The sequence below is a fragment of the Vigna angularis genome, chromosome 1 (assembly GCF_016808095.1).
Source record: "Vigna angularis cultivar LongXiaoDou No.4 chromosome 1, ASM1680809v1, whole genome shotgun sequence".
NCBI classification, from domain to species: Eukaryota; Viridiplantae; Streptophyta; class Magnoliopsida; order Fabales; family Fabaceae; genus Vigna; species Vigna angularis.
This window is the reverse complement of record NC_068970.1, coordinates 58806155-58828260: the sequence shown is the minus strand read 5'-3', so window position 1 is coordinate 58828260 and position 22106 is coordinate 58806155. Positions and strand designations below refer to the sequence as shown.

At 33.2% G+C, this 22106-nt stretch overlaps 1 protein-coding gene across 11 annotated transcripts in view; it reads left to right on the top strand.

Moving 5' to 3' along the window:
- The first annotated feature begins 5351 nt into the window (after positions 1 to 5351).
- LOC108330498 (uncharacterized) overlaps positions 5352 to 22106 on the top strand; it is a 39071-nt gene continuing 22316 nt past the window's right edge. For 2 of the 11 annotated variants that reach the window (XM_052880354.1, XM_052880353.1), the window contains exons 1-5: positions 5352 to 5573; positions 6003 to 6184; positions 6288 to 8432; positions 8991 to 9066; positions 18354 to 18476. In XM_052880354.1, coding sequence (XP_052736314.1) covers positions 6010 to 6184; positions 6288 to 8432; positions 8991 to 9066; positions 18354 to 18476 — 2519 coding nt within the window. In that variant the 5' untranslated portion in view covers positions 5352 to 5573; positions 6003 to 6009. Of the gene's footprint in view, positions 5574 to 5693; positions 5753 to 6002; positions 6185 to 6287; positions 8433 to 8990; positions 9067 to 18337; positions 18477 to 22106 lie in introns of those variants that run through there. The other 9 variants (XM_052880330.1, XM_017564989.2, XM_052880332.1 and 6 more) reach the window with 8 other exon arrangements.

Sequence of the window (22106 nt, the reverse complement as noted above, 5' to 3'; positions counted from 1 at the left end):
CTTCACAGCGAGAACCCGAACAGTGCCCTACAACCACCAAAATGGCGATGGAAACAGCTCTTAGAGCTTGGACCGAGTGGAAAAACGGGAGGAAAATGAAAGCACAAGCCACATGCAACTACAGAGAATGCATGTGTTAGTTCAAGGACAGAAAAGAGCTTGCATGAAGGGGCTTACCGACTTAGAATCCGAAACTGATCGGATGGTTCCGAAGCTCTCTACGCGGCGGATGTTTCGGCGTCACCTAAACGAAAATCCAGTGGTTCAATGTAAAGAGATTGAAGAGAGAAGGATGAGAGGTTGTAGAGAGATGGCAGAGAAAAAGAAGAGCTGAACTTTTAGAGAGAGAATGGAAAGTGGACTAACTGGACTCAGATTTTTGAAATGTCCCTTACTAAGGTCATAGTGTCCTTAGCCTTGTGGGCCTGGCTGTCTCAACATAAGGCCCAACTGCCATATAATTTCAGACCCTGACATTTTGTAAGATTATTTTAGTAATGAACTTTGACCTATTGGTTGATGATTTAAAATTCATCAATTATTTATCATTAAATAAAATTTTATTAATAAAAAAATATAAAACACGAAAATGACATAAATTCACGATAAAAATTGATGGAAATTACGTTTCACGAAATATAAATAAATTATAAAAAATTAAACCACTTATTATTAAATATATTTTCTCTTGTCAATCGGACTTTCTTCACCACCGTAATTTCCCATATTTCGGATGTTACTTTGGCAAAAAAAAAATTATGACCAGCAAAAAGTTATATTCTTTTTGTCCTTACTTAATACAACACAATTTCAAGGATTAACAAAAACAATTAATTTAGTTAAAATATCACCTCTTTCTTATAGAAAAAAAAAACAGTCAATTAATCATTTACGACGAATTATAAAAATAGTAATAATTAATGAACGAAAAGACCAACCTAAATTTCATAACAACCAATCAACTAGGACAAATCAATATAATAAAAAACCTATTCTATATAGGATTAAGTATAACATTAAACCAAACTTCCAAATCAAATTTTGCATCTATATGCAATAATTCAAATTTACCTTCATTCTTAACAAATTCTAAAACCCATTTATATCTATTAATATGAAACACAAATCTAATAATATATTGGAGAAAATAATAATAAAAATGCATAAAAATCATAAACATTTTATCTATACCTATATATAAGTGGATTCTCTTTTTGATGTTCACATTTGTTTTCCAATTTTATCTTTTAAATATTTTTTTTATTAAAAAATTATTTTATCAATTTCACTTAAGCTTTTTTTAAATTTAACAAATTTTTGTATTTGACTGTTTTTAAACTTAATTATTTTTTTAATTATACAATATCTACAAAATAAATAAAAACTACTTACAATAAAATTATAAAAATTATTTATATTTAATTTTATAATAATAATAATATTTTTATTATTTTTTTATTATAAAAAAATAAACTTACTTACATGTAATGTAATGAATGTGTTTTTCTGAAACGTATTTTATATTAAATATCAGAATGAGAATTGAGTTGAAAAAAATTGATTTCAGGAGAACTGTTCTTTTTATTTATTTATTTAAAAGATCAATAAATTGTTGGATTTTTAAGGTTTTTCTTTACAGCAGTACAAATACAAATCTGAACTCTAAAATAAAAATATTTTTGAATTTATTTTCATTCAATAAGTATTTTCTAGTGCATTACTTTTTTATAGTTAAATATATTATTCATTTTAGTTTTGTGTAAATTATATCAGAAGTACTTTTACCATCAAAACATTTTTTTTATTCATTTTCTATGTTTTATGTTTTACTGTTCCTAATAATCCTTCAAGTCCATGTCTGTATAAATGAAAAACAGTCGTATAACTTTTTCTATGAAAAATTATTGTATAACATTGAATATTAGGTTACTAGACCCTACCCAACTAAAAAAGAATTATCTATAAGTCAAACATTAAATTTAGAAAAAGAAAAAAGAAATAGTTTATTATGTCAAATTTCATTCATACTCCAATATTCTTCCAAAAGTATCCATATAATAAAACTAACAAAATACTACATCAAATATTAAAGAAATGTACTTTAGCATATATTCAATTCCTACCTTTAAATACAAATCTCATACATTAATTAAATTTTAGATACTTCAGAAATCATGTATCCATAATATTTTATAAACATAAAGAAAGAAAACAAAATTTAGTATTTAATAAAAATTATAAAATATTTTTTAAGATTAAATATCTTCTATTTAATATTTCATAATCATTTAAGGATTAAATATCTTCTATTTAACATTAAAAAACACTCTTAACCTCTTTAGGTTTTTAAGTGAGAGGTTGAGGGTCAATGGTTGAGAAGAGGTAAGAACATTAAAAGTAAAGCAAGACAGATTTAATGTGATAATAAAAAAGCTTTTATAACCTCTACTATTTGAATTTCTTGTTTTAACTTATTTTAATTTATGTATTAGCAAGACAGTTTCATAAACTCTTTAGTTTATAAATTTGAAATTGATAAACTATTTTATTGGATTATAAATGTTTAGTAAAAGTTAATTAATGAAATAAAGTAATACAAACAATATAACTACATAAAGTTTTATTATATATACAAAATTTACTTTTTTGACTTTATTGTTATGGAATTATACATTTATTTTTTAAATGATTAAATACTTATTAAATTTACTTCATTTTTAAAAGTTGTATAAAACTTTGTTTATTAAAAAAACATTTTATTTAAATGAGTTGATGTACCAAGTATTGACCAAATTTAACTTTCATTTGATTTTTTATATAAAATAATTAATTTTACAATTTTCTTAATATATTATTAATATATAATATAAAACCACAACGGCTAAATTTAGCTAAAAAAGGGTTACCGTGATGTCTCTTGGTAATGAAAATGCAAAATGGTTTCAACTTTTGAAGTCATTAACCAGTGAGATAAGAAGCTTTCAGCTTTTGGAAATGGGCTTCTTCTACAATCGGCTTTTGTTACTTACAGTCGTCAACATATCTATCTACACCTCCCCTTCTTTAATTTTTTATATTACCAAATATACTCTTTTATCTAAAAATATGTATAAATCCTAAATTATTTCCACTCAATCCTTTTTTTATTTTTTTATAAAATGTTTGTAAATTTCATTATAAAGATATTAGATTCAATTTTTTATAAAAAAATTTCAATCAAAATCTTAACTTTCATCTACACAAGATTGAGGTCGTTTCAAAAATACCATCTAATAAAATTATTGTAAGTAACTTTTGAAAAAGTTACAATACTTTTCAAAAAATTTCTAGTGATTAACCTTTGATTATCTCTATTAAAAAAAAGGGAGATAATTTTTTTTTGGAAGCTAATTAATTAGTTTGTCTCTAATTATTATAAAAGAGAAATAAAAGAAGTGAACGAAGAGGAGCTGGAAAAAACATAAAAGAGGAATATGAAGAAAACTCAAAAAAAAATATTAAGGTTGATAAACATTTACATAAATAAAAATGAATTTGATAAGTAAGGGTGTGTAAGAAATAAAATTTATTCATATCTCAAATGTGGAAGTCTTTATCATCCTTAAACAAAATATAAAACATATAATATAACCAAAAAGGACCTGTACATAATATAAAATATTTTATAATATTACATAAATGCTTTAGTATATTTTGAAAATTATACATACTAAACTGAAAATTGAGTTTTACATCAAATTGATTTATTAAGTGAAATAGTTTAATAACTAAAGGATACTGAGTTGTAAATATTGTTTTAAAATAATTTTTTTTTTCATGAAAACCTAATATACTGCTTCACAAATCCATTTACTTAAAATATATCATGTTAATTACTTGTCTAATCTCTCATGTTTCTTTTTTTTTTTAAATATACCTTAACACATATAAATTTTCTACATTAATTGTATATTATTTGATTTCACTTTTTACTTTTTTTTTTAAATTTTATTTTTTATGATAATTTTATTTTTATAATATTTATCAAATGAATGTAAATATGTATTATTTTATTATTATAGCATAGTTAAGTTTTGAAGTAATAGTTGGCTTAGTGATTTTCTTTTCTTCTTTGTAAGTGACAATATTCAATAAATGAAAGATATTATTTTTCTTCTTTTACTTGGTGCCGTTGATAACAAAATCAAACAATAAAGATTTAATCGAAACATAAAAGTTTCACACACTCAATAAAATAACTGTTCAATAAAAATATATTATAAATACCCATTATGAGATACTAATAAAATAACTCTTTAACAAAAAAAAATTATTATAAATACCCAAATTTATGAGATACTCAAAATTTAATTAAGAAAAAAAAAGATAATTGTGTTAAGTAAGATGTTTCACATAAGAGAAACCCAATTAAATTGTTTGGTAGAAGAAATAAAAACAAGTTACAATTTATCTTTTTACCTAGAAAAATGTAAAATGATATAAAAAAAATGTGAAAGAAGAACAATCTGATCTTGTAGAAACTATTTAATGAAAGTGTTTTGAACTATTTTTCTTAATGTCTTATCTATTTAGTTTATCTTCTTCATATTTATTTTTAGATTGAATTTTAATATTTCAAAAGTTGTCAATAACTAAAATAAACCTCATATTATTAAATATACCATTAATAAAGAAATCATTCGTTTTGTTTTACTAAGTTTTGTTTTTAATTTTACCATTTTATTAACTATTTTTAAACTAAAATAAATAACTTGTCACAACAATAAAATTCACCTACACAAATAAAAAAAATGTCTATTAATAAATTTTAGAAACTGTTTATTTTTATAAAAGCTATTAATAAAGAGAATTTTCGCTTTTGTTATGCATAATTTTTTACAATTTTACTATTGCAATACTTGTTTATTTCAATTAAAATAAAAATAAATAATCTATACAATAAAAAAAATTTAGTAATAAATTTACAAAAGTTATCTATCCTTATAATTACTTTTTCTAATAAATTTTTTATTATAATTTGATAATATTTCTATTTCAATAATTACTGTAAAATAACTTTTTTGCTATAATAAAAAAAAATGGACACACGTACTCTTAAACACACGTAATCTTGACACATGTGTTTCAACTAGTTATAATATATAAATTGCTTATCATATTCTAAAATATGAAATATATTATTATTATAAATTAGATATTTATTCCCCAAATTACATATATAAAAGTATTTTGTTTTTATTAATGTTTTAATGAATGGGTAAAAGAAAGGTAGTTGCTTTTCCTTTTCTCATAAATATATATTTTTTAAATAAATAAATAACTCGAGTATTATTGACAGTAAAAAAGAAAGAAAACCGAGTTGGATCTGAAGAGAAGAGAAGCGCACTGTAGACAAAAGACACCATCTTCGTGTTAGTTCTATTCATAATGCTCTAAAATTCGCTCCATTCTCATCTCAACCCAAACCAAAACCTCTATTCGTATATCTCACTCACACCCTTCTCTTCTCTTGTTTTTCTTCTCTATATATCCATGCAAAGGAACGATTCCCTTTTATAATCGTTTCACTCCAGGTTCCACATCTTCTATCCTTTTCAATTTTTTTCTGGATTCCAATTTTCAGTTCTCTTCGTTTCTTGATGTTATTTGGACTCGCCGAATATTTTTTAGAATAATCTGTTGAATCCGGATAGGTTTCGAGGTTGGACGTGTTTTCGATTGCAACATTCGATTCCACCACCACTGATTCACGGTTGGTTTAAACAATTAAGAAAATAAAAATTGTGGAAATGAAATTAGTCGGTTATTGCTAGTGTTTGTTTGTTGTGGAGAAAAGGATAGTTAAGTTTCACGTGTTGCGAGCCTTGTTAGATCGCTTAGGTTGATCTTTTGAATGTTGAAGTTGGCGATGAATAGGTTTTTGGAATTTGGATAACTGGCAATTATTTTATTATTTATTTTAGTGGATTTTGTTTTGGTGAATATGCGCTTGGTTGAATCAGGGGCAAGATGGATTTTCCCTTGAGCAGTGAGGATCCAGCTATACTTCAATTGCACAATTGGGACCCTTCTGAGACCCCAATTGGGCTGTCGGACTTTCGTGAAGCTTTTATTTCTCCTACAAGAGAGGTACTGCTTTTACACTCACATGGAAGGGAAGCTCTTTTACTTCCTTTGGGTAAAGGTGATTTCTCTTTTCCTTTATTCACAATTTTATTTACAATTGTCTGTGTTTCGGATTAGTTGATTACATATTACAATACGTGCATTTACTTTGTTACTTGCAGGAGAGTTCCATTCTGGTGGTGCTGAAGGGAACGTTGATGGTTACGATAAACACAATCCAGGGTCATCTAATGTTTCCTTGGAGGCATCCTCTAGGCCTAGTTGTTCAGTTTTGGTAAATGAATCACCTTGCACTTCAGGGTCGGATGTTGATACTAGTCTTACTGGAACAAAATGTTCAAGGTTCAATAGTTACCGATACATTAGTGATGTGAACTCATTGACATGGGCACGATGTGTGGATGGCTATGACCAGCACAATGATGCTTCATTTAGAGAAGTTCTATTTGTTTCTGGACGATGTGGGGTAACAGTCCATGCTTTTCCCAAACTAACTAAAACCAGTGGAATGGATGAAGTCATGTTAGAGGGTAACTTTAGGCAAGGCAGGTGGGTGGAATGGGGACCCATTGCTACTTTATCTTCCAATATTAGTCATGGAGTCTCTGGAGGCGAGAATGTAAATTTGACTGGTGGAGATGGCGGAGTCGAACCATTAAGTGGCTCTGCTACTAAGAGATACTTGGAGTCATTTTTAACTAAAGTTGAAACTGTTGTATGTGATGGTATTCTACGGACCAAATTCCCCGAGAATAATGGATTTCCTTGCTCGACAAAAGTGGTTTCTTTTAGCGTATTTGATGGCAGCCTATCTTTGGACCATCTCGTTGGAGAAAAATCAGTTCAAAGCAAGGAGAATAGACAGGAACCAGTTGATTCAAATAATAAGTTTGATATTTTTTCCACTGTATTTGGTATTGTGGTTAATGGGTTCTATGAATGCCCTAAAGTGTTCTCGAGTGCTTCATGTTGCTTGGTAGGATTTTATTTTACGTTAATCCATCACGTTACTGTCAATAGTAGTGATGCAAATCAAACGTGCAGGAGCAGAAATTTAATTCTTGTTGCCAAATTAGATAGTTGGGGTATTCAGTGGGTTTCAATGGTGAAGCTTGACGAAAGAATAAACATTGCTCAGGCAGTTGAGTGGATGGATTTCCAATTTTCTGATAATCTTCTTGTTTGTCTTAATTCTTCTGGATTGATTGTTCTCTATTCTGCAATGTCTGGTGAATATGTGACACACTTAAATGTTTCGCAGGCATCTGGACTTAACCCTCATTTTGATTTTCAAGGATTAGAAAATTTGTATTCAAATGATGATACATATGCTAAACAGGAGTGTGGCATTGGGGATAACATGTCTAATCAGAAGAGTGATTCTTTTAGGAGATCATTCAAGAGGTTAGTTGTAGCTTCACAGACCTCCCTTTTAGCTGTGGTTGATGAATATGGTGTGATCTATGTGATATCTTTGGGGGAATATATTTTTGACAAAAAGTACTCATCTGAAAAGTTGCTTCCACATTGTCAGCAATTTGGGTTGGGAACATTAGTTGGCTGGGGAGTTGGTGGTTCGGATCTTGATTGCCAAGCAGTGCACTCAAGTGATTTGAACATAAAATATGGAAGTGCTGCTTCCTCAGACAAAGCTGTGGCAGGTAATGCACTTCAGAATATTAATGGTTGTGCATTAAAAGAAAAGGGGGATTTGTATAGCTTCCATTCAGGCGTTTTTTCTGCTACTTCTAAAGTAAATAATAGTCACAAATTTCATGGTTCTGATGTCAAATCACCTGTTATGAGAAAGATACTCATTCCCAATTTTAGAGTATGTGAGGATGATTCTATTTGTTTCTCTCCTTTGGGAATTACTATTTTTTCTAAAAAGAAGCGTGTAAAGGATCAGAATGGTTCTCAACTTATCCATTTTAATCTGCAAGTGAATTTAGAAGTCCATGATGACAACTTCTTAGACAGTGTATGTGATGATGTATACCACTTTGATGGAAAAGATGTCGCAGGAGAAGCAATTGGTTGCACATTCCAAGGTTGTTTTTATATTGTGAGAGAAGGTGGTCTATCTGTACATCTTCCCTCTATTTCAATTTCACCAAATTTTTTTCCTGTTGAGTACATTGGTTATCGCCAATCAAGTAAGGATATAGGGATTCCAGTTCTACTAAATGACAATCTAGAAATAAAAGAACCAACGAAAAGGTTTTCTCCTTGGAAAGTTGAAGTTTTGGACAGAGTTCTTCTGTATGAAGGCACTGAAGTGGCAGAGCAGCTGTGCTTGAAAAATGGTAAGTTTTACCAAGAAACATCATTTTGCATTTATTTATAATATTCATTCACCGGAAAGGTATATAAACAATTTTTTTTTCACAAGTTTCTGTAATGGGGATGTCATAATTAATGTCTCTCCTATTCAAAGTGATGGTTCCTTTTTTCTGTAAAGGACTCTTTGTTTCATTGCATTAATTGCTTCATTTGAATAAAATATTACACTTCATTAAATAATTTCTATTTTTTGAAAATACATTCGTTCTAGTCCGACTTCTGTACATAAGTACCTTTGGATATTTTGCAGTGTAAGAACCAATCCACTTGTCCTGATTTGCTGATTTGGTTTTTTCCTTGCCTTTTGTTGACAAAATTACCTCTATTTCAAGATGATGATGATGATGATAATAATAATAATAATTATAGTTGTTGTTGTTATTATAGAAACCAGAAAATTGTCTATTAATTTAATTTTTGGTTTTAGAATTTGATGTGTTTGTATAATGGGGGTGGTGTTCTTTAGAATTCAGTGCAACTATTTTAGGTGCGTGGTTATTTATTTATTTATTCTTTGTCAGGATGGGACATCAAAGTATCTCGTATTCGTCAGTTACAAATAGCATTGGACCACTTGAAGTTTTATGAAATAGAAAGGTAAGCCAAAATTTAGTCAATGCATGCTTGATTTATACATTTGCTTTGTAGTGTCAATTTTGTGCCATAATCTGTGGTCATGTTCGTAGTGTTTTGTTTAAAGAAGAAAGCAAGGACGTATGGGGGGAGGGGCAATATCAATGATATTATCCTTAGATCGTGTATCAACATGATTGAGGAGTTGGATTAGTGGGCCAGTAATTCAACTAGTGAGTCACAGGATAAACTTAAAATATAAATTTAATTCAATTGCACATAATTTTTTTCAACGTTATTCTGTGTAATATATTTATATTTCTGGTTTCTTTCAAACTTCAACATTACGAAGTAACATGAAATCACTAATTCTAAAATGTATCATTTACACTATTCAAAATATAATATTAAACAAATTTGAAGAGACAAGTCCCATACAGTTTTGGACTGAGGCACCAGATGATTATTCAAATAAAATATATAGTTATCAATATCGCTTATAAAATCAGTGGTTTTTGCAGCCGTTTGGGCTTTTGGATAAGCTAGCAAAATTCTGCTCACCGGTCAAACTTGTTGTCTTATTTGGGTTTTATAACTGTTAGGATATTTATCCTATTTTATCATCATTATAGTGTGTCAAGGGTTACCCTATTTATCATGATTATATTATGTCTAGGATTACCCTATTTATCATGATTATATTGTGTCTAGGGTTACCCTATTTATCATGTATTTGTGTATCAATTTATTCTTATAAATAGAAGATTGTGAGAGGGATCAATCAAGCCCTCTAGAATTATTTTACAGTTTCAATCTTAAGTTGGTATCAGAGCGGGTCGATCCCGCTCTGGTTTCTGTCTCGTAATATATATTTGTCCGGCGCCACAGTTCTTTGTCGCCCGCCGCTGCCCGCCGCCGGCCACCGTCAACCGTCGGCCACCGTCGGCCGTCGCCGGCCACCGTCCGGCCACCGTCTCCGGCCACCGTCTCCGGCCACCGTCCGGCCACCGTCACCGCCGGCCACCGCCCGCCATTGTCGGCCACCGTCGTCCATCACTGTCAAAGTTTCCTTCGTCTAAACCCTTAGGGTTTTCTTGTTCTTCGTTAGTACTATTCGTCTTCTTCAGAAATGGCGTCTGGCAGTACTCTTTCCTTCTCTGGAAGTCCATCAATTACCTCCGAGAAGCTAAATGGAAAAAATTATCTATCATGGTCTGCTGCCGTTGAAATGTGGTTCCTTGGCCAAGGGCATTATGACCACCTTGAGCGAGATGGAAGCCATGTGCCTACTGAAAAAGCTGATCAGTGGAAACAAGCAGATTTCCAGTTGTGTGCCCTGTTATGGCAATCAGTGGAACCCAAACTTTTTGTATCTTTGAGGGCTTTCAAAACTTGTCACTCCTTTTGGAAGAAAGCCCAAAGCATTTATGCCAACGATATTCAACGTCTCTATGACACTACGAATAAACTTGCATCTCTTAAAATGGCAGACCATGATATGGTGTCCTTCATGACTGAAGCCCAATCTGCTGTCGAAGAACTTAGGATGTTTTTGGAAGTAGATCCATTAGAGGATATAAAAAAGAAACTAGACAAATTCTACATGGTGTTGATCCTTCGTGCCCTACATCCCGATTTTGATCATCTCAGAGATCAACTTCTAACTAGTCATGAGGTCCCCTCTATGGAAACATTGACCACTCGCCTTCTGCGTGTCCCGGTATCTCAAACTCAAGAAGCGCATGAACTAGTGGAACCATCTGTCATGGTTGCCACACGAGGAAGAGGAGGACGTGGCACTAGAGGAGGAGGACGAGGAGGTCGGGGACGTACTCAATGCACATATTGTAAAAGGATGGGTCATACTCAAGAGAATTGCTACTCCTTACATGGTTTCCCTTCCAAAACCGCCAATATTTCGAAGACTGAAACTTCCACTTTGAAAACTGAAACCTCTACTTCTATGTTTTCTGAGGATGAATATCAAGAGTATTTAAGGTTAAAGTCTAACAGCTTGGCACAACCATCTCAATCTCCCAATACATCAACAGCCTACGTTTCTCAATCTATGGAATGTCAAAATTCATGGGTAATTGACTCAGGTGCTTCTGATCACATTTCTGGTAATACCTCTTTGTTCTCATCTATTTCCTTTCGAGAAAAACCTCATTTCATAACCCTTGCAAATGGATCTAAAACTTCTTCCAAAGGAGTCGGTCATGTTTCTTTGTCTCCCTCCCTCAATCTCAACTCAGTCCTTTTTGTCCCTAATTGTCCTTTTAATTTAATTTCCTTAAGCCAGTTGACTAAAATGTTAAATTGTTCAATAACCTTTGATCATAAATCTTTTGTTATACAGGAGCGTGGTTCGGGGAGACAGATTGGAGAAGGATATGAAGCTGGCGGATTATACCATTTTGGATCTCGTCCAAGGGTGTCTTGTGTTGCTGCTCTTAATCCTAAAGTGCTACATGATCGACTTGGCCATCCTCATTTGTCCAAATTAAAAAAGATGTGTCCTGAACTTAGTGGTCTCCAAACCTTAGAATGTGAGTCATGTCAATTAGGAAAACATGTTAGATCTTCCTTTCCTAAAAGGTCTCAATCAATATGTAATTCTAGTTTTTCCATCATCCATTCTGATATATGGGGACCTAGTCGTATCTCCTCCTTTGGTTATAGATATTTTGTTACCTTTATTGATGAATATTCAAGATGTATTTGGGTTTATCTTATGAAAAATCGTTCTGAATTGTTAGCTATCTTTACATCCTTTTTGAATGAAATCAAGAATCAATTTGGTCAAGTAATCTAAATATTAAGAAGTGATAATGCCAAAGAGTATTTTTCATCCTCCTTTTCTGCCATCTTGAGTTCCCATGGTATCTTACATCAGTCTACTTGTCCTCATACACCACAGCAAAATGGTATAGCAGAACGAAAAAATAGACACTTGGTTGAAACTGCTCGTACCCTTTTGCTTGGTGCCCATATTCCTGTCCATCACTGGGGGATGCCATCTTAACTGCATGTTATCTTATTAATAGGATGCCCTCCTCCTCTCTTGATAATAAAGTCCCTTTCTCCATTTTGTTTCCTAATGATCCTCTCTTTCATACATCTCCCCGAGTGTTTGGCTGTGTATGTTTTGTTCATGACATGTCTCCAGGTCTAGACAAACTCTCCGCTCGCGCTCTCAAATGTGTCTTCTTAGGCTATTCTCGACTTCAAAAAGGATATCGGTGTTACTCTCCTGAAACTAAGAAGTATTACATGTCTGCCAATGTCACATTCTTTGAACAGACTCCTTACTTCTCTCCATCTGTTCAGGATGTTTCTATCCTCCAGCAGGTCCTTCCTATTCCAATGGTTGAGTCAAATAGCTCCACTGTCTCTGTCATTCCCAGTCATGATCACAATCCTTCTACACCTGTTTCTCCACATACTGAGATCATCCCACACAGGGCCCCAATGGATAGTCCACCTCCCCAAGACAATGGTGAATCTCCTACTTCAGATTCTTCTCCCTCGTCACCTCCTCCCACGCCTCCTGGTGCAAATGATTCAGCATGGCCTATTGCCCTCAGAAAAGGTACTCGTTCCACTCGGAACCCTCATCCCATTTATAATTTTCTAAGCTATCATCGATTGTCGCCCTCCTATTTTTCTCTTTTATCCTCAGTGTCCTCTGTTGTTATACCCAAGAATGTGAAAGAAGCACTTGATCATCCTGGATGGCGACAAGCTATGATTGCAGAAATGCAGGCTCTTGACCACAGTAATACTTGGGAGCTGGTGCCCCTTCCCCCAGGAAAAAAGGCGGTTGGTTGTCGATGGGTGTATGCAGTTAAAGTTGGCCCTGATGGTGAAATTGATCGGCTCAAAGCTCGGCTTGTTGCAAAAGGTTACACTCAGGTTTATGGTCTTGATTATTGTGACACTTTCTCTCCTGTAGCCAAGATGACTACTATTCGTCTCTTCTTTGCCATGGCAGCCATTCGTCACTGGCCACTTCATCAATTGGATATCAAGAATGCCTTCCTACATGGTGATCTTGAGGAAGAAGTTTATATGGAGCAACCTCCTGGGTTTGTTGCTCAGGGGGAGTCTGGTATGGTATGCAAATTGCATCGATCTCTATATGGCCTCAAGCAATCCCCACGTGCTTGGTTTGGAAAGTTTAGCTCCATTGTTCAAAAATTTGGGCTAAAACGCAGTGAAGCAGACCATTCAGTTTTTTATTGTCATTCTTCTCTCGGGAAATGTGTTTACTTAATAGTATATGTTGATGATATTGTCATTACAGGAAATGATGCTGTTGGAATATCTCAACTAAAAGAGTACTTGTGTAGACATTTTCAAACCAAGGATCTTGGAAGTCTCAAATATTTCTTAGGCATTGAAGTAGCGCAATCAAAAGATGGAGTTGTAATCTCCCAAAGGAAGTATGCTCTTGATATATTACAAGAAACAGGCATGATTGATTGTAGACCGGTAGACAGTCCCATGGACCCAAACCAGAAATTAAGGACAGAAGAAGGTGAATTATTCTCCGATCCAGAGAGGTATAGGAGGCTGGTTGGCAAACTGATTTATCTCACTATTACAAGGCCAGATCTATCCTTTGCAGTTGGAGTGGTTAGTCAGTTCATGCAGGCTCCATGTATTGACCATTGGAATGCTCTCATTCGCATTCTAAGGTATGTAAAGAAGGCTCCCGGGCAAGGATTGTTATATGAAGATAAAGGAAGCATTCATGTCTCTGGGTATTGTGATGCAGATTGGGCAGGTTCACCTATTGATAGACGGTCTACAACAGGATATTGTGTTTTTCTGGGAGGAAACATTATTTCATGGAAAAGTAAGAAACAGAATGTAGTAGCTCGATCAACCGCGGAAGCCGAGTATAGGGCAATGGCATCACTAACATGTGAACTTATATGGGTGAAACAATTCCTTCAAGAGGTTAAATTTTGTGACATCCATACTATGAAGATGTATTGCGACAATCAAGCTGCTCTCCACATTGCATCAAATCCAGTGTTTCACGAGAGGACTAAACATATAGAAATTGATTGTCATTTTGTTCGTGAAAAGTTGTTGACCAAAGAAATATGTACTGAGTTTATTGGGTCAAACGATCAACTCGCAGATGTATTGACCAAGTCATTAAGGGGTCCTCGGATTGAGTTTATTTGTTCCAAGCTTGGTACATACAATTTGTATGCTCCAGCTTGAGGGGGAGTGTTAGGATATTTATCCTATTTTATCATCATTATAGTGTGTCAAGGGTTACCCTATTTATCATGATTATATTATGTCTAGGATTACCCTATTTATCATGATTATATTGTGTCTAGGGTTACCCTATTTATCATGTATTTGTGTATCAATTTATTCTTATAAATAGAAGATTGTGAGAGGGATCAATCAAGCCCTCTAGAATTATTTTACAGTTTCAATCTTAAGTATAACATTGATATCACTGAAAAGAACCTGGAAAACCCTGAGTGTTAGTTCTCCATCTAGCAAACAACCTAGGAGGCATGTGGCAGAAACTGTAGAGTTTGCAAAGGGATACTCACCATGCAAAGTGGAAATATTGGGCAGTTATCAGCATTTTTTTGGTTGATATTTATTCCTATTCAATACAATTGGTTTAGTGTTGTAATTTAATATCTTATCTCTGGTGGCCGTTGACATGAACATATGACTTGATTGTATTAATTGATACCTAGTGAAAGAAGGCTTTTTTTGTTGTTATCTTCACTGTGATAGCAGATAATCAGTAGGTATTCCTTTGGTCTGGGGTGGGAGATAGGAACAGGGATCTTCTTATCATCTAGGAGGTTTATTGTGGCACATACAAGGTTCTAATTCTATCAGACTGGTCATTCAAACATGTAAAAGTTGCTGGTCCACAGTTTGATCATTGAACTATGCAATACATGCACACAAACATTTGTGTGTAGAGAGAGGATAGGAGAGGAAGGGAGAGGCTGATAAAAAAAGGCTTAATTAAGTTTTGAGTCCCTGATAACTTTGGGAACTTTCAATTGAGTTCCTATTAAATTTTTGTTGTTTAATGAGTCCTACAAAATGTAAAACTTCATTTGAGCTGATAGATTTTTCTGTTGACTAAGTGATATGACTTTCGCTACATGTAATTTTATAAGTTTATAACTTTACAATTTTTTAATTTTGTAATTTTGTTTTGTAATATTGTAATCTTATAATCTAAATTTTTTGTAATTTTACAATTTTGCAATTTTTTCACGAGAAAATTCTTTGACCAACTCTCTGTTGGCAGAGAATTGGAACTGAGCTTCACGTTTTGCAAGAACCACCTTTCTAGTTTGGTCTCCACCTCAGTTTCTGTAACGTGCACCTGCAAAGCGTGAAGCTTGGGTTTCCAAAGGAGGGGTGGTCAGAGAATTTTCCGATAAACAGGACAAGATAACAGTCATATCACCTAGTTAATAACCATATCACCTAGTTAACAAAAAATCTAACCGCATAGGTCAACTGAAAATTTTTAAATTTTTGAGAACTCAATAGATTACAAAAATTTAATAGGATTTCAATTGAAAGTTTCCAAATTTGTTAGAGACTTAAAACTTTATTAAGCCAAAAGAAAAAGGAAGGGAGAGGGATTAATGTGTACAATTTTTGTGCTCATGCTAACTTTGCTTACGCAGCTGCTTGCTTATTTTAAAATCTTATCATTTTCCATTTTCTATTTTATTAATGAAAATTTTATCATGTGCCATTTTCTAATTTCCATCTCCTTTAGCACAATCCATTTTTTCTTTCGCCTACATAGTGTGAACTGTATTCTGTCGCCTTCATTAAGTCCCCCATCATTTATCAAAATCCTATTTTCCTCTAACTCTAGAAACACAAATATCCTTGGCCAAAAAGTGAGCATCACATGAGGTAGTTATGAAAGAGCTTAAACCTGAACTGTTGCAGATCACCTCTAAAGAATTAGGATGGTATTTTGGGAAAGTTATTGCAGTTAGTGAAGGGGTTGATTAGTTCGTTAGAGAGGTATTTTTTTTATAAATAAATAAAGAAGGAAGTAGGCATTAAGATTGTATCAGTTGTAGATTGAACTTGTTCTGTTAATTTAATAAAATCTTTCATTTTCTTTACCCATTTTGTTTGGGGTTTTTTAACATCTCTGGTATTGATTTCACTGCTGCCACTATTTGAGAAACTTCTCTCCCTTTTGTAGACTACTGGATACCCATAAAAGGATTTCTAACTAAGCATTTTTATATGGATATTGTTTGAACGAGATTTGAAGGTTTAAATTGTTTGCATTATTATAAATTATAATTGAACTGACCACTCTGAGACTGTAGTAGGTGTCATCATTATTGCCAGCATTAACAATGAGGAAACTTGGGGTATGTTCTGATTTCTGAGCAATTATTGGCCTTATGGGGAATACTTCTATGCCTAGCTTTGGATAATACTGGATAGAACAATTTAACTGGTTCAGTTCAGTCACGTGCATCAGTATTTTTTTTTTTGGGGAAGGAATATAGAGGAGTAGGATGTGATATGAACAAGAACAAGATTTGAGGAATGTGTTTGAAAAACTTGTGTGAAAATGAAACTATCATTAAGTGGAGAGTATGCACAGAACAGGATAAGAAGAGAAAGTGCTACAATAGGATAATTAAAAACAGTCAATAGAAAGGAAAACTAAATTAAAGGATATCATGTGAGAAGATTTTCATTGGATGAAGATGAAATCAATTGTAAGAAGTTGGTGCAAGAACTTGATGTCAGTCTGCCATACTCATTTGTTTATGCAATCACAAATATTTGTGTTTCATGAGGGCTATTTTTTAATGAGAGGAGTCTCGTAGGCCTTATATCAAAATTAATAGGTGGAATTAGACCACCTGATTGTTTGGTCATATGACTTTTGTCAGCTCTTTTGAATAATTTGTGATTGCTATATTTCAACTTTTGACATTTTGCTGCATGTTGTTTGAATTAGGGCTGAATTGTGTGTTGTCTCTATCTAGCATATATCTGGGTATGCCACTCTTGGAGAAAGTGGATTTTGAGTTTAAGTAAACCTCAAACTATCTTGTAAGGTTTGTGAGATTTACTTAAACTTTGAGTTTAAGTAAACCTCACAAATTAATAGGTTTATAATTTAACCATATCTCTAGTCATATGAGGTCTCCAACATATCCTCTTGTGCTGAGGAGTGACTCGAAGATGAGACTAAATATTTGTGGATGGTGCGATAATGGGTGACATGGTAGGTCTAACAAACCTTGTTATAATAGACTATGGTACCATCTTATAAAATAGATATTAAGCTTAGTTCAACCTCATAAAACTGATTTACAAGGTACTATAACCAAAAATAAAAATGCTAGGGGTAAGGAGGTTTAAGTCAATAACAGTGGGAAAATGGGTTTGGCTGCTTGGGGGAGGAACTTCTTTAGCATTTAATGAGATATTATTGTTGAATGTTCAACACAATAAATTCACCTTCTTGCAATTTCATGTGAAATGCACAATCAAGAATAATTTGAATATATGAGGGAGAAGGTTCATTGATGATGACAGTCATCATAGGGTTTCTCCAATGGGTTTATTGCCAATTCTTGGATTGTGTACGTTGAATTGTGGGCAGCTTGGTGACTCTTGGAGATAAGTTTGTCATGAAATGAAAACCAAGCAATGTGAGTTAAATCAGTCTAGATCTTCTAATAGTCAGAGATTTCGAAATATGGATGCAACAGTAAAATGTTTAGGGTTGGGAAAAGGGGATGGTATGACTCACTTTACTATTGTGATCTTATTTTTTATTAAATGGTTAGGAGCTTCCTTCTTTGTTCTACTACTTTTCTTATTTATCAAATATATTCTTTCAAGAAACTTTTAGCATTTGTGACAGGCCACACTAGATCTGGCACTCCTTTATCAACAGATATCCGTTCTTGATTTTACATTTTGATATAGTGTAGACTACACAAATTAAGTTATCATGTGTGTTACGATGGTTAAGAGGAAGTGAAGTTGTAAATGAGATGTATTATAATGATGTGTTTTTTCTGTAGGTTTTGAGACATGTTAGCAACATATACTCTGTAAGACATTCTTTTCAACATTCTTGATTATTGGCTGAAAATTTTCTCATTGAGTCAATTTTGAATATATTTCAGCCATACTTGAGAATGTGTTAGAAAAGTGTTAGAAAGTGTTGCTAGCACTCTTTAGGTTTTTATATGGCAAATATTATCTAATGAAATTCACTTTCCAGTTTTATTGATGAACAGATCTTTGGAAATGCTTGTGGATGTTGATCTAGCAGAAGAGGGGATTCTGAGATTGCTTTTTGCTGCAGTGTGTCTTATGCTTAATAAAAGCGGTAACGATAGTGAAACTTCTGCTGCTTCAAGGTAAATTTATTTGTCATTGCGGACATCCATATATTTTTGTCCTTTATCATTCTCAAACCAATTTGCTACTTGATAATGTCATCTGAGTAGAATATATGGAGCCAATTTCCATTTTTGTCCTCCAAAGATGTAACATGACATCACACTGGCCCTATAATGGCTTGTTACTTTAGGATAGCGATATAATTGTTCATTGAGTTTAGAATGTTATAGTAGTATATAGAGAGAGAAATTGAGAAAAGGAAAGCTGTTGTATGATTTTATAAAGAACACGGAGTGGCCCTAGGTATAAAACAATGTACAAAGTGATAGGATCTGTTATAGATCTAACTGAATAACAGACTAGTAACTAACAGAATGCAGTTGGATTATTAAACAGTAGCAGCATTCAGTTCACTGAATAACAGAATGACAACTGGATCACTGAATAGTTACAGCTGTCAAGACTATGCTCTAACATTGCTCCCCTACTAACCCAGGATGTTGGTGACTGAGTGTAGTAAACTGTAGTTTGGAGAGTGGCTTGGTGAGGATATCCAAAATTTGAACAAGATGGACATGGAGGGAGCCATCCAGAAACTTTTCTCCAACAAAATACATTATACTCCATGTGTTTTGTCATGGAGAAGAACAGTATTGTTATTCAACGCCACTGTGCTTTGATTGTCCCTATAGATAGTTGGAGTAGTAAAGGGAACTTGTAATTCCTTGAGCAGGGACTGAACCCACGGAGTGTCAGATGCAGCAGCAGCTAAACTTCAATGCTCTTCCCCAACACTAGATTTTGCAGCAATAGTCTGCCTCTTAGACTACCAGTAAATGAGGTTGTTCTTGAAACAAGCAGGCACCAAAGGTGGATCTGCAATAATCCACATCAGATCCAACATCACAGTGGGCATAGAGGGGAAATTAGTGCTTCTGCAGTCTTGTTTGAAGGAGAAGACCAGGGTCAGAAGTTATTTCTTGGTATCTTAGGGTTTTCTTTACAACTTACCTATGAGAATTTAAAGGTTGTCCCATAAATTGGCAAACTTTGTTGACACTGTAGTTGATTTCGGGATGAGTGATGATGACTGCAGCCCACCAACAATGGACCGAGAGTGAGTTTGAGTCTTCCATGTACAGCAGTAGCACTGTGCTTATGGTGGCCTGATTTTGTAAATCATGAATATATTTCCTTTGAGAAAGTAACAAAGAACCATTATAAAGGTATTTTACTTAAATAAACAAGAAATGGTCCAGTTGGTCAAGCTGTTTTATGGTAAAAATGGTGGAGTATATTGGTAAGAGTTTGAATTACCGTGGAGGAAGTTCCCATACTGATAATACTCTCAACATATACGAGAACATAAAGGCAAGTAGTTGAAGTATAGTGTACTAGTAGAGAAGTAACTTTGTAATTATCACATTATAGAGGCAATTAGAGGCAAAAGCTAAGACCACGTGTTTGATTTTGCAATTGTATATTCGAACATGATTCAGGAGCTAAATTGAGTCTTCACAAAATTCGTATCGCGGAGGAGCTCACTTGTATTGTATTGTACGATTGAATTGTATGATGCTTACTATAATGCCGTGATGTATCTATTTGAATTGACCCTTACTCTCGTGGTAGCAATTTCCAATTAAACCATATATTCCATTTAGGATACTAAGATGTATCTATTTCAATTGACCCTTACTCTCGTGGTATCAATTTCCAATTAAAATTCCATTTAGGAAACGAAGATGTGTCTATTTGAATTGACCCTTACTCTCGTAGTAGCAATTTCCAATTAAACCATATATTCCATTTAGGATACTAAGATGTATCTATTTCAATTGACCCTTACTCTCGTGGTATCAATTTCCAATTAAAATTCCATTTAGGATACGTAGATGTGTCAATTTGAATTGACCCTTACTCTCGTGGTAGCAATTTCCAATTAAACCCATTAAGTTCATTGTTAATTCATAGATTCAAGGATCAAATCTAATCTTTTGATTTAAAACCTAAGTATCTCTCCTCTAGGTTCAACATTTAAGTTCACCTCTCAATCCCTTTCCTAAGCAATTATGAAGGTTTAAATCAATAGTTAAAAGTTTCACATAAAGGAATACAATAGAAGAGAAATCAATTAAAATCAAAAGTCATCAAGGGCTAGGCCCCAATACCCAAATAAAAAGAACTACTCACATATGGCTATAAGTTATCCCATAAAAAACAAGAGGTCCGAATAGAAGATGATAAGGCAGTCTGTCACTCTTACCTACGTTCAAAATAGTTAACCTAGCACAAAAAGTGCCTATTCAAAGCATGGGCACAACAATATCAGGCCCACACTAAAAGAAAATTAGTTAAATAGAATAAAATACAATAAGAAAATCTTGCTAGAGATATGTTAGATATATTATCTTTATCTTTTTTCTTGTTAGAGATATGTTACAAATAAGAAATAATAACAAACTAACTAAAAATAAAGATAATATATCTAACAAGATATAACCATTGTGTAATTGAGAATATTCTAAGAAAAGACATTCTTTAGACTTGAAATCAAGTTTGTGACTTATATGGTCGTAAAAAAGGAAAGCAAGAGCATGCCAAAGTTGAGAAAATAAAAATATGGGTCTTTATTGAACAAAACCGAATAGGGAATCAGAAAGTTTAAGGACGTTGTAGGTCTTGATAATCTATTGATAAGATACACAACAATAACAAAAGCATAATCCCAAAACTGTAAACGGAAAGAGGCATGATGCAATAATATAAGGCCTAAATCAACAATGTGTCTATGTTTGCGTTCAATGACATCATTCTGATGATAAGTTTGAGGACAAATGAGTTTATGAACAATACCATTATGAGCTAAGAAGGTGGTAAAAGGGCACTATTCACCTCCCCATTCTGACTAAACACTCAATTTTTAAATTCAGTTGTAACTCAACCATTTTCTTAGAAGTTTGAGAAACTGTTAAAGTTTTAGCTACCATGTTGCAGTAACTCAACCATTTTCTTAGTGGAAATATCCATGCGGATCTGGAATAAGCATCTACCAAAAAAACATAGTATCTATATCCTACATGAGAAGTAATATGTGCAGGCCCCCATAGATCAATAAAATAAGTTCTAATGGAGAATATACATGACTAGAATCATGAGAAGGCAACCTATGAAATTTTCATAAACCATAATTAGCATTATTGGACATAGGAATTTTACAATGTCTAAGTACGATTTGCATAACATGACTACTTGGATGACCTAATTGGTTATGCCACGTTACAGAGGTAGGCTTATTGACATTGCTAGAAACATCCTTTATTACAAAGGATGGTTGAGTAGAATATGTAGTGAACTTAGGAGAGGACTGCAGCTGAGGACTGATTGAAAAGTTGAACATTGTTGAATGAATACAATCCATCAGCAATAACCGCTCCATGGAGAACTTTTTTCGTCCCATGAGACTTGACAAGACATTTATCAAAATGAAACTCAGAAAACAGAATTATCCTTTGCAAACTGATTAACGCTTAAGAAATTTTTAGTAATGGGGAACATGCAACAAATTTTGTAACTAGAATAAGACTCTAGAATCATAAGGTGAGACAAAAGAAGATGAACCAACAACATAAGTACTCAAACTTGCA